Here is a 17,688-nt window from a genome sequence, read left to right as displayed (position 1 = left end):
TGGGAGACAAAGAAAGACTTTGTTTCCCAATCCCTTATGCCTCGTAAAATGAGGTTTACAGGATCGACCGACAAAGGCTTTATTTGTCGCCCGATTCCGGTCTTGTGGCAAGCAGAGCTATAAGCACTATAGAGGGATGTAGTCTAGACATACCTTCAGTGTGGCAATTATTATGTTCTTTTGCTCTTATAAACCTGAAAAATAAAAGACACAAATAAAACTTGGTTTCTTTTGTAGTTCTATACTGTGAATTGGTCCAGTATTTATTGCCTATGCAACCTTATCTAGTAAACATTTTAGGGATGGTCTACGTTTTTGGCAAAGGAAAATTCTTCCTCTTCTTCTTCTTATGATTCAGAAAATATCTACTTTCCTCAAAAAAATTGATATTTCTTTTGAAAACCAAAAGCACGTTCAAGTATTTTGGATAAAAATGAACTTTTTGTGGTGTTTGACTATTTTCACCATCATATTTTTTTCAGTTTTTAGTTGCTGAAAAACAGAAAAAATATTTTAAATATTAAATTTTAATTTTTTAATAAGTCAAAATTGTGTAAAAAAAAAGCTATTTTCCAAGCAGCTTTATTATTTTTTTACTGTGCTAACCCTGTACAACGAAGTGCTCACTACTATCAGTTGAACTATTCATGATTAGTAAGCACTATATCCAATAGTGAGTGTTTGCCATACCATATCCTATATGTGAATAGAGTCATGTGTTACTAGGGAAGGGCAGAAGATTTGGGTTCAGGAAGCTTGTTGAGTGACCATGCTTGTACTTCAATATCTCTATTTGTAAAAATGAAATGGAAATGCTTCCTTACTTCACAAATATTTTCATTAATGTTTGTTAAGAACAATGAGCTCCTCAGGTTGAAAATGCTACATAACTGCAAAGTATGTGTGAGCATCTATGCATAAATGTACAAGTGCAATATAAGTGTTGACAAAATAGAATGAAAGCTTACTGAATGGCATGAAAATAAAAGTGCCACTCATAAATTCATAGATTCTAAGCCAAAAGGGACTACTCCAGTCATCTTATCTGTCCTCCTGCATAACACGGTCACAGACTTTCCAAAGTAATTCCTGTTTGTACTAAGTTATGCTGCTTCTTAGGGTATACATACATTACACACTCCTTATACCTATGCTCCTAGTAGAAAACATATGCTGGACACTCCCCTCGTAAGTGTATAAATAGCGCTGTGCACTGTGAAGTACTGTTTAGGTGAGCAAAGGCATACCTGAACCTTGTGATTATGTACCCTGAATGGCTCTCTACACATCCAAGCAATATCTTCTCCATCTACACTGCTTTTTTTAGCAGTGCAGTGTCACATGGTCTCCTCATTGTCTGAGTCTTTCCAGGACACAATAGTGACAGGCACTGGCAGTGGGAATGCAATGGGGAAAGGCTCCTCCTGCAGCCCGTTTCTCTGGTGGATTAAGCTACACACTAATGTGAGGATACAAGTTGCTTTTCACAGCAGTGTACACCTACAAATACCCACCAGTAAGTTGTGCATTGTGGATATACCCTTAGGATTCAGAATTACTGCTTGGACACAAAAGGATGCAGAATTCATACTTCCCTCCAGTATATTATTGGTACAATATACGTGACTCAGGCTACGTCTAAACTACACCCCTCTGTCAGCAGAGGGATGTAAACTGGAAATATCGAAAGTGCAAATGAAGCAGGGATTTAAATATCCTGCATTTCATTTGCATAATGGCGGCTGCCGTTTTTTTTTCAAAACAGGGCTTTTAAAAAAAACGGCCATTTAGATGTGGCATTTTCAACACAAATGCCCTGTTTTGAAAGATCCTGTACTCCTCAAAAAATGAGTACAGGATCTTTCGAAACAGGGCATTTCTGTCAAAAACGCCCCATCTAAACTGCTGGGGGGGTTTCGAAAAGCCCAGTTTCGAAAAAAGCAGTGGCCATCATTATGCAAATGAAATACAGGATATTTAAATCCCCGCTTCATTTGCACTTTTGATAAGTCTAATTTACATCCCTCTGAAGACAGAGGGGTGTAGTTTAGACATTCCCTCACTGAGTTTTATGGTACCAAAGGAAAAAATTCAAGAAAGCAGATGGGGCTGAATAGGGACATGCAGCCACTAACAACAAACAGAAATGTAATCAAATAATGGAAATTTCATCTCTCTTGAGTAGACGAGCTTGTAAATGTCAAATGAAGCTTATTATAGATGAGTTATAACATTCACTTGGCAGCAAACACTACAGTCAGTGTTACAAGAGTTTCCCAGATTACCCCTAATTTCATATGATTGTAACTTTCCGAAAATCTCTCATTTAGGAATGAAATTTCCATCCTTTGTGTCTGAACAAACATTCTCTCTCTCTCCCTTTCTCTGTGCAGTTTGAGCAAGATTCCTTGTGTTGTTGCATACCTGATTTCCAGATGAGTGAAAAATACACTTCTTCCATTAAAATAAAATGTTGACACTTCTTACAGATAATCAAAAAACTCCTGAACAGTCAAACTTTGCATGTTAGTAGTTAGTCTCTGATCAAGTTTGGAGGTAAAAAAGGCTGAATATTAATGAATTTCAACACTGGCAAATTGCCTTTCCTACTTGTGTAGCAGAGAATTATTTTAAGTTGGCGTTTATGATTTTTGGAGAGAATTGCTTATTCTTTGATAACATGCCCTGTTTTGCATGTTACTTTGTGGCTATTGTGCCAGAGCCAGTGTGCCCTCCCTATTTATTAAAAAAAAATGAGAAAATGCCTGATTGAAAATATTTCTAAAATTAATTTAGATTAATGTATAATTCACCAATATGAATATGAACAAAACCATATGTATCCTATTTTATATACACACTGTTGCTTCACTAACAATTTGGTCCTCAGCTTCCCAGTCAGCCTTAGAAACTCATATAAATCTCTCAAAATGGCTGCTGTGTGTCAGTCATTTCTGACCCTCTCCTGGCTTTGGGTTAGTTCAGCACCAAACACAATACTCAGTTGAGGAACCATCTTGGGAAAGGAAATCCTTTCAAGGATTATACCTAGAAATTGCTACCCAGCTGGAAACAAGTCAAATTTTATCTTTTTTTCTTTCTGAAACTCTTCCAATTTGTCATTCAGCCTCCCTCGCAATCTGCCTGTTTTATCCATCTAAATATCCTGACAAACACCTCCTAGACCGTATGGTCTCTGGAACAAGGATTGTCTTTTTCTTGTCAGTACAGCACCTAAAACAGAGTGACTCTGATCTTTGATTGGGCTAACTGCAACTACATTTATACAAATAAAATAATACCCAAAGAACATTATTAAGATTGCAAAATCAGCATTCATATGTTAGGAAAGACCAGAATTAAGTGCAATCATGTGCATGTGCCTTGTGATATAATATTTAATCAGTCTCATACTGTTTTTCCCTAGAACCTAGTCTTTTTCAGTGCACAGGCTTTACAGTGCTCATTTAATTAAAAAGCTATGCAATACTTTGTTTTCTCTTCATTGTCTAATAAGTGATCCAATTCAAACCCTGCTCTGAAGACAAAATTATTAATTTCTATGTGCTGCTGTTGCCCGCCGAACTGATAGCCTTTTCTGGGACATGGCATGAGGCTCACATAGACAGGGAAGCTGCCTTAAACCCACAGTACTGCTGATTGGACTTTTCACTGCCCAGTTGTCAGTGCTAAATAGAGCCATCAGGGTCCCAGTCCAAAATTGGACACCCGGTAACCCTAGCTTCATGGCTCAATTAAAAATTAGTTGTATGAAACCTGATAGATTTGACAGCCTTTTATATACATAGATGGAAATATTTGAATGTCCAGAGATATCAATGAAGATTCCACAATGATTGTATTTACCTTTGATAGCTCTTTTAATAATTGAAAAGCTGATAACATAACATTGGTTAGAGCATTCTGAAATCTTGTATATAATCTTTTCAGATTACTCCCATTCTGATCAGTCCTTTATCTTGATACAGTAAATGCATATAGACACGATAAAAATAAGACTACAGAATAAAATCAGATTTATAAGGAATTTGCTTTTTTTCAAAGGTTCATATGCTGCATTTAACCTGTGTGTAAAATGTTCATTAATTTCACAAAGAGTTGAGCATGTGGATTAGAACAATCTGTGCCCAGGACAAGACTGTGTCTAGATTACATCTCTCTTTCGACAGATGGATGTAAATTAGACACTTCACTATGATGCGAATATGCAAATGAAGCACGAGAAATTCAAATCCTAGCTTCACTTGCAATTTCGAAGTGTCTAATTTACATCCGTCTGTTGAAACTGGGATGTAATCTAGACATACCCTTAAAAGCACCCTCAGGGCCTGATCCAAAACCAACTAAAGTCAATCAGAGTCTTTCATTGCATTTGGATCAAATCATAACATCCTTTTACAGTTTTTGTCTGTTATGAAATATAACTTGTAGTCCTTATAATTCAAGTTAAAAACTATTGTTTGATTGGAGCTGGAAGGTATTGTATATAAGCTATAATATAATATTATACAGAAAAGTGTACATTATAGAACAGAAAAGGCTACATTATAATGTTGAAAAAATATGTCCATGCACTTTATTTTAATTTGAGGGGGAAAAGAACAAATAAACAATAAAATATTTCTTATTTCTTGATATTTATATCTAGTTGAGATACTGATTAATAATCTAAATCTACTGTGCATAAAATGTGCCTTTAGAAAACTTATTTCTATATATGCTCCATATCTGTCAGGCAAGACAGATAAATACTGTGCGGCTTCTGATATAAAAAATCAGAATAAGGATTATGTGGGTTTACTTTCTTCAAAGGATTTTAATTAACATTTTATACTTCATTTTTCTTTCACAATAAGTTCTAATTTTGCATATGAAACCTGAATATTTGAGCAGCAAGCTGTCAGTTACTACCAGTTACAACAAAGTAAATACTTCAGTTAAGTTCCCAGCGAGTTTTTATTCTTTCAGGGTAATTTCTGGACTAATGTTTCTTAATGTATTGACTAGCCAGCCACAAATGAAAGAAGAAGCCCAAAATATTCTTGTCTCTTCCTTTTTAAAAATAACTTGCCAGTTAGCAATTACATTGGTATACCTAGCTGCACATAAGTGTGATCATAACTTTACTGTTTTTACTGTAGAGCAAAAGTGATATTTATCTTGAAAATGTTTCCCTTTTTCTTGCTAGTGGCACATTAGCCCTTGATGTTGAAAGGGCTGAGCAGCTGTAATTCACTCAGCTGCTCAGCATATTCCAGAATGAAAAGATGTGTAAGGGGTGTATTTTATAAACAGTTCATTTCAGGTTAGAAGCCTCATTATGGCCATTATTACTCTTAATATAACAATTGCTAATAAATTGTCTACAGAATTGGAGGTAGTAATGGAGGGGCTGGGGGCAACTTAAGTTGCTGTTGGTACTAGCAGCTACAGAGGAGGTAAATCTGGGTGGGCAGGATACATTTGGATGAATATAGGCTATAATTATACACATGAATATAGACTACTTTTATAACAAGGGATGCCTCTCAGCATGCTCTTCCAAGCCCCCAGAGGTATTTACGTCCTATAGAGGCATATTCCCTCCCTCTTACTTCTCCCTAGCATGATACACACTTCTAAAAAGTACAACTAATTATCTGGAGACCTGGTTTTCAAATGCTTAGCACCCATAATCGAGGTTAGTTATTTTTCAAAATAATTCTGCTCCCAATTAGCCACCTAAATAAGGGCCAGACTTTTATAAAGTTCTCAGAACCCTGCAACACATGCTGCATTGAGCTCTTGTGATTATCTGTCCCTTCATTTTCCTGCGTATATGGGAGCTGAGTGCTTTTGGACCTGATTGTGGGTCCAAAAGCACTTCAAAGCACTTCAAAGTAGGAATAAGATCCCCCGGAAAAGGGCTTTTTTTCCGAAGGATCGGGGCCAGTGTAGACACTCTTTTCCGGCTTTTCTAAAAGCCGGAAAAAAGCGGCAGACATTTTTATTTAAATGCCGCAGAGGATATTTAAATCCCCCGCGGATTTCCCTATTACGATCTGAAAAATTAACATGCCCCTTCCGGAAAAGGGGCCAATGTAGACGTAGCCGTATTGTTTCCTGCTGAAACCAGATTGTGTTGAGGCACTTCTAGTTTGGAAACAAGTCAAATGTAGTTTAAATAATAAGGATTTTTTCTAAAACATGCACAGATATCAGCATGTAGCTGAATTATCTGCATGATTGACTCATCTGACTAGAGCTAAAGAGTGAAGGAAGTTTTGAACAGTGAGAACACCAATATAATGCTGTACAGTATCATAAATGTACATAATGGTATGAATTAAGAACAAAGTTTCAGCCTTAATTCTGAATTTGCTGGCATTCATGGGTTTGTGAAACATACTTATTTATGCTTTTATGTCATTTATGCTAACATCTCATGAGAGGAACCCAGACAAGTCCATGCCTTTACAGCTTACAATAGGAATAGTTTTTGGAAATTACCCACTAATATAAGCTCTTTATTTAAACATAGGGACACCGTCACTTAACATCCCAAGCTGTAGATCTTAGGTTCACACTCTAGATAAAGTTATTAAGACTTTGATGAGTTATAACCCTTCTGTGAATGCTGGCTCTTTGGAGAAAGATAAGCAGCTGCTTCTTAATATAAATAGTATATTCAATTTAGAAAACATATTTATAGAGAAGGACTTGATCTAATAAAGTAATATGTGCTTACCTTTTAAAACCTAAGCTAAGCTGTTTGCTCCTGTTCAGGTGCATGAGTATATCTTCAGAACTTGGGTATCCTTTTTTATTTCAATTGTATTTTACTGTTACTCATTGCCACTTCATATTGACAAAATCAGACCCCAAAATTGGAAGTCAAATCCTAGTGAGGAAAATTGAAAGAAGCAGAAATTCTGGCAAGTCAAGTGCACAAGTATGAGAAGGCAGGCCAAGAAAAGATCTGAAGAACAACAGTTAAGGACACAATGTTTTACAGTATATCAGAAGCAGGAAGACTTTCAAATAGTCCATAAGGTTGCTGGATGATAGCGCTAATAAAGGAACACCTTAGAATGAAAAGGTCATTTTGGAGAAGTTAAATGACTTGGCTGTATTGGTCTTCATTGAGAAGGACAGATCTCCATCCTTGAGCCATTCTTTTCATGTGACAGATCTGAGGAACTGTCCCAGACAGAGGGATCAATAGCAGAGATTTTCGAACAAATTAGTGAATTAAACAGTCACCAGGCCTGGATAGCATTCACCTAAGATTGTTGAAGAAACTCAAGCTGTGTCTAGACTGCTGCTTTTTATTGGAAAAAAATAAGACTGTTGCTTCCAATAGTTTGTCAGAAGAGGCTTTTCCAAAATTTGACCCATCTACAATGGGCCAAATTTTGGAAAAACCTCCTCTTTTGGAAGAGCCCTTTTTCCTTGTGGCACGAAGAAGACAGGGCTTCCAAAAGAGCACGTCTGCTCTTCTGCAAAAAATTTTGGAAGAGCAGACGTCTTTCCTGGACGCAGCAGAGTTTTTCCAGGATACCTTCGAAAAAAATTGGAATATAAAAAATTGGATATAAAATTGGAAAAATGTTAGCTGTCATATGTAACATATTGCCTAAATCAGTCTATGTACCATATGACCGCATAGTAACTAATGTACTGTCTATTTTTAATAAGTGTCCACAGATGATCCTGTCAATCACAATTAACTTTAGTACAAGGCAAATTGGTTGAAACTATTCTAAAGAACAAAATTATTAAACACTTAGGCTACGTCTACATTGCGCATTCTTGTGCAAGAAGATATGCAAATGAGGGGCAGCAATGAATATAAATTTGCATACCTAATGAGCCACCATTTTTGCACAAGGGGCTTTTGTGCAAGAAGGAGCAGTCTACACTGCTCCTTCTTGCACAAAACCCCCTCTTGCACAAGAGCCATTCTGCTGCTTATTTGCATATCTTTTTGCGCAATTTACACGTTGTAGACATAGCCTCTGGGTGTGTCTACACAGCACCCTAAACTCAAAATAAGATACGCAATTTACACTACCCAAATTGCATATTTTTTTCAAGTCTATTTCAAAATAGGCTGTTTCGAAATTTGGCGCTGTCTTCACAGCATCAAATTTCAAAATAACACATTATTTTGAGCCCTCCATTATAATGAAGTTTACAGGGATGGCCCATTATTTTGAAAATATTTCTAAGATCCAGGGTAGCTATTTTGGGTTACTGAAGTATACCAAAATATCTCTGCTTTATAGATGTAACCTTAAATAAGCATAATGATGAACACTCACCATGGCATTTCTTCAGGGGATACATCTACACTAGCCCCCTAGATTGTTCTAGGGAGGCAAATGAGGGCCCAGGCTTGATTTACAATTCCAGTTGCTCTCATTAGCCTCCCTAGATCGATCTAGGGGGCTAGTGTAGACGTTCCCTGGGAGATCATGTCCATTTCAGTATATTTTGGGTACACGTACAGCAACCCTGGCTTTTTCTGGTCAGTGTATGTGAAGCTATAACCATCCTTACTGTCCCCCATGGTGGAGTGGTAGGGTTACAGATGCAGCAAGTGAAGTGCTGAAATTGAGTTCTTCACTGACAGCAAAGGCAGGTGAGCCTGAGATTGTTGAACATGTAGCTCAAGTACAGACTGTATTATCTGTGTCTGCTGCTGGAGATGCTAAATTATGGCCTGATGCATCTTTTCTCTCCTTTTATTGATGGGACTTCTGGGCCTTCTGTTTGATCTTTCCTTCTCCATATGGTTTGAAATATTTGCTGCTTGTCCCACTGTTCACAGTCCAGTGAAGCTTTGTCTTTCATGATCCCAGTGAACAGATCTTCCCATCTCCCTCCACTTTTTCAGATATGGAGGGGTGACCCGCCAAGGGCAACAGCAGCAGCTACTGATAAAACTCACAGAGGTATTATTGTCAATATAGTCTCCACTGAAAAAGTGAAAGTTTCAGAACTCCCTTCCCTTGCTCCCCCAAAGTTTTAAACAAGACCTACTGAATGACATCGCAGTCTTTAAGAGCTCCTGTGCATAGCACTATTCTCCAGTAAGGGCACTATTTCAAGCACATGTGGTGGGGGCAACAGTCGTGTGTTCCAGGACGCAGCCAGCTTTTCATCCTGCTTTCCGTATACTAAGGGAGCTCACCATCCAGGTATGAGAGGAATGCACTGAATGCAAGCACTTTCCCTTCACTCCATTAGCATTCAGGACACAGGAAGAAAACGTACTCGCATCCCGGAGCACACAGTTGCTGATCCCCCTACATACTCAAAATGGTGCCCTTGCTCTCCCGTCCCAGTCGTGGTAAGTATTGTTCAGCCGGGGTGGGCAGAATGAGGAGGGAGTTGTTGGTTGCCTGAGACAATAACATTTTGCCCCTTAAGACCATGGGTAAGAGTGCAAGGCCATGTCACTGAGCACTATTTTTCACAGGCAGTGGTTATTTTAATATATATGGAGGTATGCCTATCTCATAGACCTGGAAGGGACCTTGAGAAGTCATTGAATCCAGTCCCCTGTCCTCACAACAGACCCAAGTACCATCCCTGGCAGATTTTGCCCCAGATCCCTATGGGTATGTCTACACTACCACCCTAGTTCGAACTAGGGTGGTTAATGTAGTCGTTCGAAGTTGCAAATGAAGCCCGGGATTTAAATATCCCGGGCTTCATTTGCATCTTGCCGGGTGCCGCCATTTTTAAATCCCCGTTAGTGCGGACTCCGTGCCCGCGGCTACATGCGGCACGGAATAGGTAGTTCGAATTAGGCTTTCTAATTCGAACTACCGGTACACCTCGTTCCATGAGGAGTAACGGTAGTTCGAATTAGAAAGCCTAATTCGAACTACCTACTCCGTGCCGCGTGTAGCCGCGGTCACAGAGTCCGCACTAACGGGGATTTAAAAATGGCGGCGCCCGGCAAGATGCAAATGAAGCCTGGGATATTTAAATCCTGGGCTTCATTTGCAACTTCGAATGACTACATTAACCACCCTAGTTTGAACTAGGGTGGTAGTGTAGACATACCCTAACTATCTTGCTTGAGGATTGAGCTCATAATCTTGGGTGTTGCAGGCCACTGCTCAAACCACTGAGCTATCCCTCCCCCTGTCTGGTAGCTAGCTTCTCATGGTAACAAAGGAATAGAAAGGGCAGCTGCTACTGGTGCCTCAAAGCTGTCTAGAGCCATATTCAACTACCCTGGTCACTGCAGTGATGCCTGCTGAAGTCCTTGTGGTCTGGTGTGGGAAAGTGCTCTACCATGGAAGAAGGAATAAGGTCACCACCCCTACAAATGATTGGGAGAGTATTACAGAGAACCTCCATGAAAGTTTCATTGAGGTCTCTCAGAAGGATTCAAGGGGAATCCCTGTGTATATACACAAAGAGGGTCTCTTTGGCTAACTCTATATGGGAATGAAAGGCAGACGACAACTCTACCTCTGTTTGTGGTACAACTATCTCTTCTAGTAAAAGTAACAAAAATCAGTAGCTGTGTCCTGTTAAGTTGGATTGGATTGGATCTGTACATACAAACATTGTAATGGGATATGCTTTCACATGCTTACACATGGTCCATTCCCTGCATCAGGCTTGCCAAGGCTCAGCTGCCTGGACTGACTAGACTGTGGTGGATTCTTGAATACTGCCTTGCTCATAGGATAGCTGGGCCCTCCAGTCAAACCCAGCATCCTCTATCTCCTCTTTTTGCTTCTTTTCCACCTCACTTTTCATGGAAGAGGGCTGTTGCTTGGTCTCTTCGGAGGGATCATGGTGCTCTGCAAGGCACTGGTAGAGTGTCTGTCAAGTATGGTATGGAGATCATTATAAAAAGTGACAGTTTTGTGGCTTGGCACTAGATGGACTGTTGGCCTCCATGGCCTTGTATCCTTCCCTGCAGTTCCTTTGCTTTCAAGTGGTACTGCTGCTGATTCCTACTATACCACTTCATCTGCATCCCCTGTGCAATCTGCTCGTTAATGTTGACGTTTCTATAGCTTGTCCATAGCTGTGTCTATGCAGCCTCCCCTCCCCACAGGCCAAGAGATCCAATATCTCTTCTCTACTCAGGCAAGAGTGCATCTAGAATGTGGAGTTGGCAAGGTTGGTTGAGCCGTTGCATGCAAGGGAGAGCTGAAAGTTGTGCTCACCAATCTGGGCAATGAGAAAAGACATTTCAAAACCATGCAAGGTTTTTTAAAGAGATGGGGTGGCTTCTGGTCTCTATGGCTTTTGGGCAGGGTACTTCACAAGTGTTGCCAGAGTAGGCTTTGTGGGACTGCTTCTGTAGGACTATTAGCATCCATAGGTTGCACAATGTCCACACTTGCACTGCTTCAAACATAATGGCTACGTCTACACTGGCCCCTTTTCCGGAAGGGGCATGTAAATTTCACCAGTCGTCGTAGGGAAATCCGCGGGGGATTTAAATATCCCCCGCGGCATTTAAATAAAAATGTCCGCCGCTTTTTTCCGGCTTTTAAAAAAGCCGGAAAAGAGCGTCTAGACTGGCCCCGATCCTCCGGAAAAAGTGCCCTTTTCCGGAGAGTCTTATTCCTACTTCAAAGTCTAGACGCTCTTTTCCGGCTTTTTTAAAAGCCGGAAAAAAGCGGCGGACATTTTTATTTAAATGCCGCGGGGGATATTTAAATCCCCCGCGGATTTCCCTACGACGACTGGTGAAATTTACATGCCCCTTCCGGAAAAGGGGCCAGTGTAGACGTAGCCAATATGTCAATCAGGAATCAATGTCATTTGGGGAAGAGGTGTTACTGTGTTGCCATAACAGGGCACTTGTGTCAGTGGAAAACAAATTTGAGTAAAAACACATGCACACTCAGGTCAACAAAAGACTACGTATGTTGACCTAACGTTGTAGCATAGGCAAGGCCTAAATTAACTCATGCTAACCATGTAACAGACACATTATAGTAATCCTACAGACATAGATAAATATATTTATAAAAATATCTCCCTCATTCTATAAACAAATGTTCTTTGCTATATAGTACATTAGTATTCCAGCATGAAAGAGGTTTACATGGGCAATTGTCTTTTTTATCTTTGGCTGCCAAGGAAATCAAGCTAAGTACCTCAAGCTAAAAAGTCAATACAATGGAGCTGCTGAAAAGAAACAAAAAGTCTTAGATTTAGGAGCAATGTTGTTAATTATAAGAGAATAAGAAGTACAATAGTTACAGCAAATGGAAAAATCAATCATAAGGACAATAAAACATACAGAGAAAAAATTGATCTTGCAGAATCTATATGGTAGCAAAAATTATGCTAGGAAATATTCCCTTCAAAATTCCAACAATCTTTCATTCTAGTATTTTTTATCTAAAAATAGATAAGATGTAAACCAAGGTTCTGATAAACTATCTCCATTAAAAATCCTATATCAGTGCGGGATATGATAAGATCAACACTTGTGTCTTAGTCAAATTCCAAGTACATTCTGCTATCTACTTTTTTTTCCCTTTTCAGTTGGATATGGGGTTCTTTGTTCGGTTGTGAATAGCTCTGTCATGCTGCTTTGCTTCCAGACAGGGAGAAGCAGGCCTTTTATAAGTATATAAAACACTGTATGGATGATATTGGGATAGTTAAAGTAAAAATAAATCTACAAATGTGTGATCATTGTTTGTATCACTGAAGTTAATATGAAAATATATCTCCATTTTCAGAAAGCGCTACTTGGTAATCTTGTGCCTGATCCTGCAGCCCTTACTCATGTGAGTAATCCTCACTCACATGAGTATTTCCATTGACTTCAATAGGACTGCTTGGGTGAGTAAGGACTAATTGTGTGAATAAGGGTTGCAGAATCGAGTCCCTAAATAGCTAGGAAATTTAACAATTCCTTTCTTTGTTTCTGAAAACTTTAGAGAAAAGTTCAGAGAAACAGCACCTGCCCAATAAATGTATTTTCTTCAATGGAGAAGTGTTCTAATAACGAAGGCTTTTTTTCCAGAACACAACCTTGAGTTCCAAGTATATTGTCTGAAGCAATTTGATTTAAGAGAGATCATAAAATACAGTAAAACTGTATGGTCCGGCATCTGATGGTCCAGTACTCCTGATGGTCCGACACCATCAGGAACCCAGAAGTGCTCCGGGCAGCCGGACCATTGGAGCTGCTCTGCCCCCAGGTTCCCCGATTCAACCGCTGCTAAAACTGACCAGCAGCTGAATCGGGGACGCCTAGGGCAGAGCAGCTGGGGCGCTGCTGGGTTGGTCCCATAGCGCTGCCCCTCGGGGCTGCGGGACCCAACCTAGCAGCGCCCCAGCCATCCCCGATTCAGCCGCTGCTGAAACTGACCAGCAACTGACTACAGGAAGCCGGAGGCAGAGCTGCTTTGCCCCGGGCTTCCTGGAATCAGCCCCTGATCAGTTTCAGCAGCGGCTGACTTGGGGACACCTGGGACAGAGCAGCAGGGGTGCTGCTGGGTTGGTCTTGCAGCGCCAAGGGTTGGCGCTACCAGACCAACCCGGCAGCGCCCCAGCTGCTCTGCCCCAGGCATCTGGATTCAGCCGCTGCTGAAACTGACCAGCAACTGACTCCAGGAAGCCCGGGGCAGAGCAGCTCTGCCTCCGGCTTCCTGGAGTCAGCCGCTGATCAGTATCAGCAGCAGTTGACTTGGGGACACCTGGGGCAGAGCAGCTGGGGTGCTGCCGGGTTGGTCCCACAGCGCCGAGGAGTGGCGCTACTGGACCAACCCGGCAGTACCCCAGCTGCTCTGCCCCAGGCATCCCCAAGAGCATCTGGGGCGCTGCTGGGTTGGTCTCGCCGCGCCAAGGGTCGGCACTACTGGACCAACCCGGCAGCACTCCAGCTGCTCTGCTGCAGGCGTCCCCAATTCAGCCGCTGCAGAAACTGACCAGCAGCAGCTGAATCAAGAACGCCTGGGACAGAGCCGGACTATCGGAAGGGGGGGCTATGACGGGTCTGGGGTGGCATCCCCCCTCATCCCAGACCCCTCATAGTCCCCCCTTCCGATAGTCCGGCAAATCTGATAATCCGGCACCCCCTGGGTCCTAAAGGTGCCGGATTATCGGAAGTTTACTGAACTATGATGGCAAACGCAAATGTCCAGTGCTTTGAATTATAGCAGAGTAAATTATATACTTTGTAACTAAGCATGCTTTGTAAATGTCCCATTGAAATGAAATGTCTTTTTCTGAAAATGGAAAACATCCCCATGGTTTATTTGCCAGGTGGACACTTTATAGACTACAGTATCCTGTAAATTGGCGTATTTTAACGTTATATTCCTCTATCAAAAAATCATCCCTTTACTGGCTGGTAGTGATTGGAGAAAGATGTAATATCTTGACAGCGGGGCTGACAGCCTGGGCAGACCCCTGCGCATAGCAGGGGGCGTTGGTCCATGCACCTAGAAGGGATGAGACTTCGGGGGAGAAGGACTAGGCTCTGGCTAGGCAGCACTGCCCCAGGAAAGTGCCATCCCTCTCTCAGGAAGCAATGTAAAGGTCCCAGGGCTCCGGGCTTCAGCTGCCACTGTTGCTGCATTTGTGGCACCAGCCAGGAGATCCGGGCCCTTTTTGTATTGCTGGGCCCTACAGCAGTTGCCCCCTATTGGAAGGCCTGTAACTTGGCACCAGAAAAGTAAGATATGAGTTACCAAGGGCACGTCTACACAGCAGGACTAAAGCTGAAATAAGCTTTGCATCTTGAGCTACATCAATTGTGTATCTTAAGTCAAAATAACTTATTTCAGCTTTTGGCACCATCTGTACAGCAGGAAGTCCGAGAAAGAGCACTCTTCTTCCAACTTCTCTTACTCCTTGTACAATGAGGGTTACAGGAATCAGAATAAGAAGTCCTCCAGCTCGACATTATGTCAACATTATGTTGAAATATCTCCTTGCTGTGTGGACGTAGACACAGCTGCTGTGTAAACAACAGCCTAAAAGTAGGAGAGGTTTATGAGAGAGGATGAGAAGCAACACTGACTTACTCACAGAGGCAGGATTTATTGATTGTTTGCCCCATCACTTTTTAAAGCTAGCAATATTAATATTCATCTTTCCACATTTTATATGCCTATCAAACCACTCTAAAATAGACTGTAGTACTTGGGAATTACGCAGAAAACACCAAGTGAAGTTCTTTCCAGACTTACACATTATGAATGTTCTATTTACTGTGCAAATTTCCTTCTTTTTATCACCACCTTTCCATAACAAGTTGAGTCAGAGATACACAAATCCACTGTTGCTTTATAAATGCAAACTCAATAGTCTATTTCAGTTGTCATTCTGTGTAAAATGCAAAAAAATAAAGAAGGAATGAAAAATAAATTGTCATAATTCAAGGCTTTGTTAGTAAACCATGTGAGAAAATTGATATACGATTATTACTTTTAACCTTACAGTTCCATTTAGAGTTCCAGTTTTTCATGTGAATAACACTGTTATTTGATATCCTGTCTGTTTCTCACTTTACTTCAAATGATTGGATTCCTGGCAGGATTCATTATTATTTTTTTTCTTTTACTTTCTCTTGCAGGAACTTGAATTTCAGGATCTCACTGCAGTTTTACACTGTATTCACTCCTTCATAGCAGCAAAGGTGGCATCCCTGGATCCTGTATTTATAGACAGCCAGAGCATTGCAAGAAAATACATGTACAGTAACTGAAATCCAATTATGTGTTGTGATTATTGCAAATAAATTATTTTCTTAAAGAAATGAGTTATTTCATGAACAATATTGGAATTCTGTGTGATTTTATAAGGAGCTTATAGTTGTGCTATCAATAAAAATGCTACTAGTTTTCATGTTTTGTTTAGCATTGTTAAATCTCATGAGTTAACAAATATTATTTCAAACTGAGTCCATTTGTTTTCTTTAATATTAATCTAAATCCCTGAATGAAAATGTCCATACCATAATATTGCTAATGTTATTTTGATTTTTCTCTCAGAAGTTGCATCATGAAGTAATATAGAAAAAGATTTGCCTGTTGTGTGCCTGAAGTTAGGCTCCTAATCTTTGTCATGGATTTCAAATGGGCTGAGCACACAGAAACTTCCATAGGCTTTGCTATGAAAGAAAAGGGTAAGATTTTCAAAAGTATATAAGGAAGTTAAGTGCAATGTACTTCTAATTTGCTTAGATGCTTTTGAATATATGATCCCGAGATACATATATAGGGTTCCAGAGGAACTGCTTCTTCAAAATGCTTTCTATCTTACCCTGATCCAGAAAAGTGCCTACCCACATGCTTAAGTCTGAGAACATAAGTAGTCTCAGTTAAGGGATTGTAAAGTTAAGCACATGTTTAAGTGCTTTGAGAGGTCCTGTGAAGAGTGTTAATTGCTCATGTCAGGCCAGGCCTCAGTTAGCCTAGTACCTTAGAAGATTTGAGCCCTAAATTTGGATTTAGGATCCTAATTTGAAATTCTCATTTTTGAAACCTTAGCCATGGGTTTCTTTGCTGTCTATTGACAAATGTCCTCATTACTCATTCTTCCACTCATTCATGTATAGCATGTGTGCCCCATCTTTGGTTATTCTCCTATGTAGTCATGATTAGCTTCTTAAAAAAAACTCTTTTGTTTGTGTATTGTAAGGTTTGGGGTAGATGTATCTACCCACAGACTTTTTCATCTAAAGACTGTAGGCAGGTCAAATTTTCATGTCGTAAGTTTGCACATAAATCAAGCTGACATTAATGAGGGATTTCTGTGCTTACCAAGGAAAGAATATGGCTTTGCTTGGGACTTGTTCTAACCTACTTCTGCACGGTATATCTATTCTGATTAAAACATTTTCCTAAATGTACAGGTAATATTCAGAAACAATAATAACATTATTAACAGAATAATACTGCTCCAATAACAGAAACATACTGTTCCAATAAAAAACAGCTCTTCTCAAGTTGAGTTCTGCGACAGCATCAGATACTAAACAAAATGACAGACTGAAAACACTAAAACCAATTATAGTTATATTATAACAATTTTTAATGAAGAGATAACATCAAGGCTAGCATTTTCAATTACAATGTTTGTTATTTGCACCAAGATGTTATAGAAGAGATATGTGCTTTTGCCAACCAAACATAAGAGATATTTATTTTTATTTACTGTAAATAAATATTTATAAGCAATATGATCTTCTATTTTCAACAAATGTTATTTTAATTTTATATTAAATATTTTCCAAAACCATGTTAGTGTCTTTTTGAAAACATAATTTTAACCAAACTGTTGCATATAACTGTTTTAGATGTTTGAGTTTTTTACATTATACAGTTACAAACTAACAAAGTATTTTTTTCTCAATTTTTAATGTGTGAGTAAGAATGATGGATCTGATTTTCCACTCTGTTAAACTAGTTTGATGAAACACATAGCTAAACACTAGCAAAGCACTTGTACAATGGAGTGGAAAATCATGCAAGTTACGAGGAGACTGAAAATCCACATTCAAGCTTCCTGTAGACTTTTAAACTTATAAACCTAAGATTTATATCATTAAAACCAAAGTACATGAATCTCAAAAAACTGAGGATAAAAACTTCAGAGTGATTTTAGCTTATCAAAATAGTCAGTTATTGACCCTCTTATGAAATTTTCACAAATATGTTCACAAAGCATAATGAACTA

General features: G+C 39.7%; 1 protein-coding gene across 3 annotated transcripts in view; it reads left to right on the top strand.

Annotated features, from left to right (window-relative positions):
- The window catches only part of SNTG2 (syntrophin gamma 2), a 463,781-nt gene extending 446,558 nt beyond the window's left edge, over window positions 1–17,223 (top strand). For 2 of the 3 annotated variants that reach the window (XM_075923561.1, XM_075923558.1), the window contains exon 17: window positions 15,584–17,223. In XM_075923561.1, the coding sequence (XP_075779676.1) occupies window positions 15,584–15,715 (132 nt within the window). In that variant the 3' untranslated portion in view covers window positions 15,716–17,223. Of the gene's footprint in view, window positions 1–12,737; window positions 12,841–15,583 lie in introns of all 3 variants that reach the window. The other variant, XM_075923560.1, reaches the window with a different exon arrangement.
- The last annotated feature ends 465 nt before the right edge of the window (window positions 17,224–17,688 follow it).

Source organism: Pelodiscus sinensis, chromosome 3, assembly GCF_049634645.1.
Source record: "Pelodiscus sinensis isolate JC-2024 chromosome 3, ASM4963464v1, whole genome shotgun sequence".
NCBI classification, from domain to species: Eukaryota; Metazoa; Chordata; order Testudines; family Trionychidae; genus Pelodiscus; species Pelodiscus sinensis.
The sequence above is the reverse complement of the archived record's forward strand: the minus strand, read 5'-3'. Positions and strand labels throughout refer to the sequence as shown.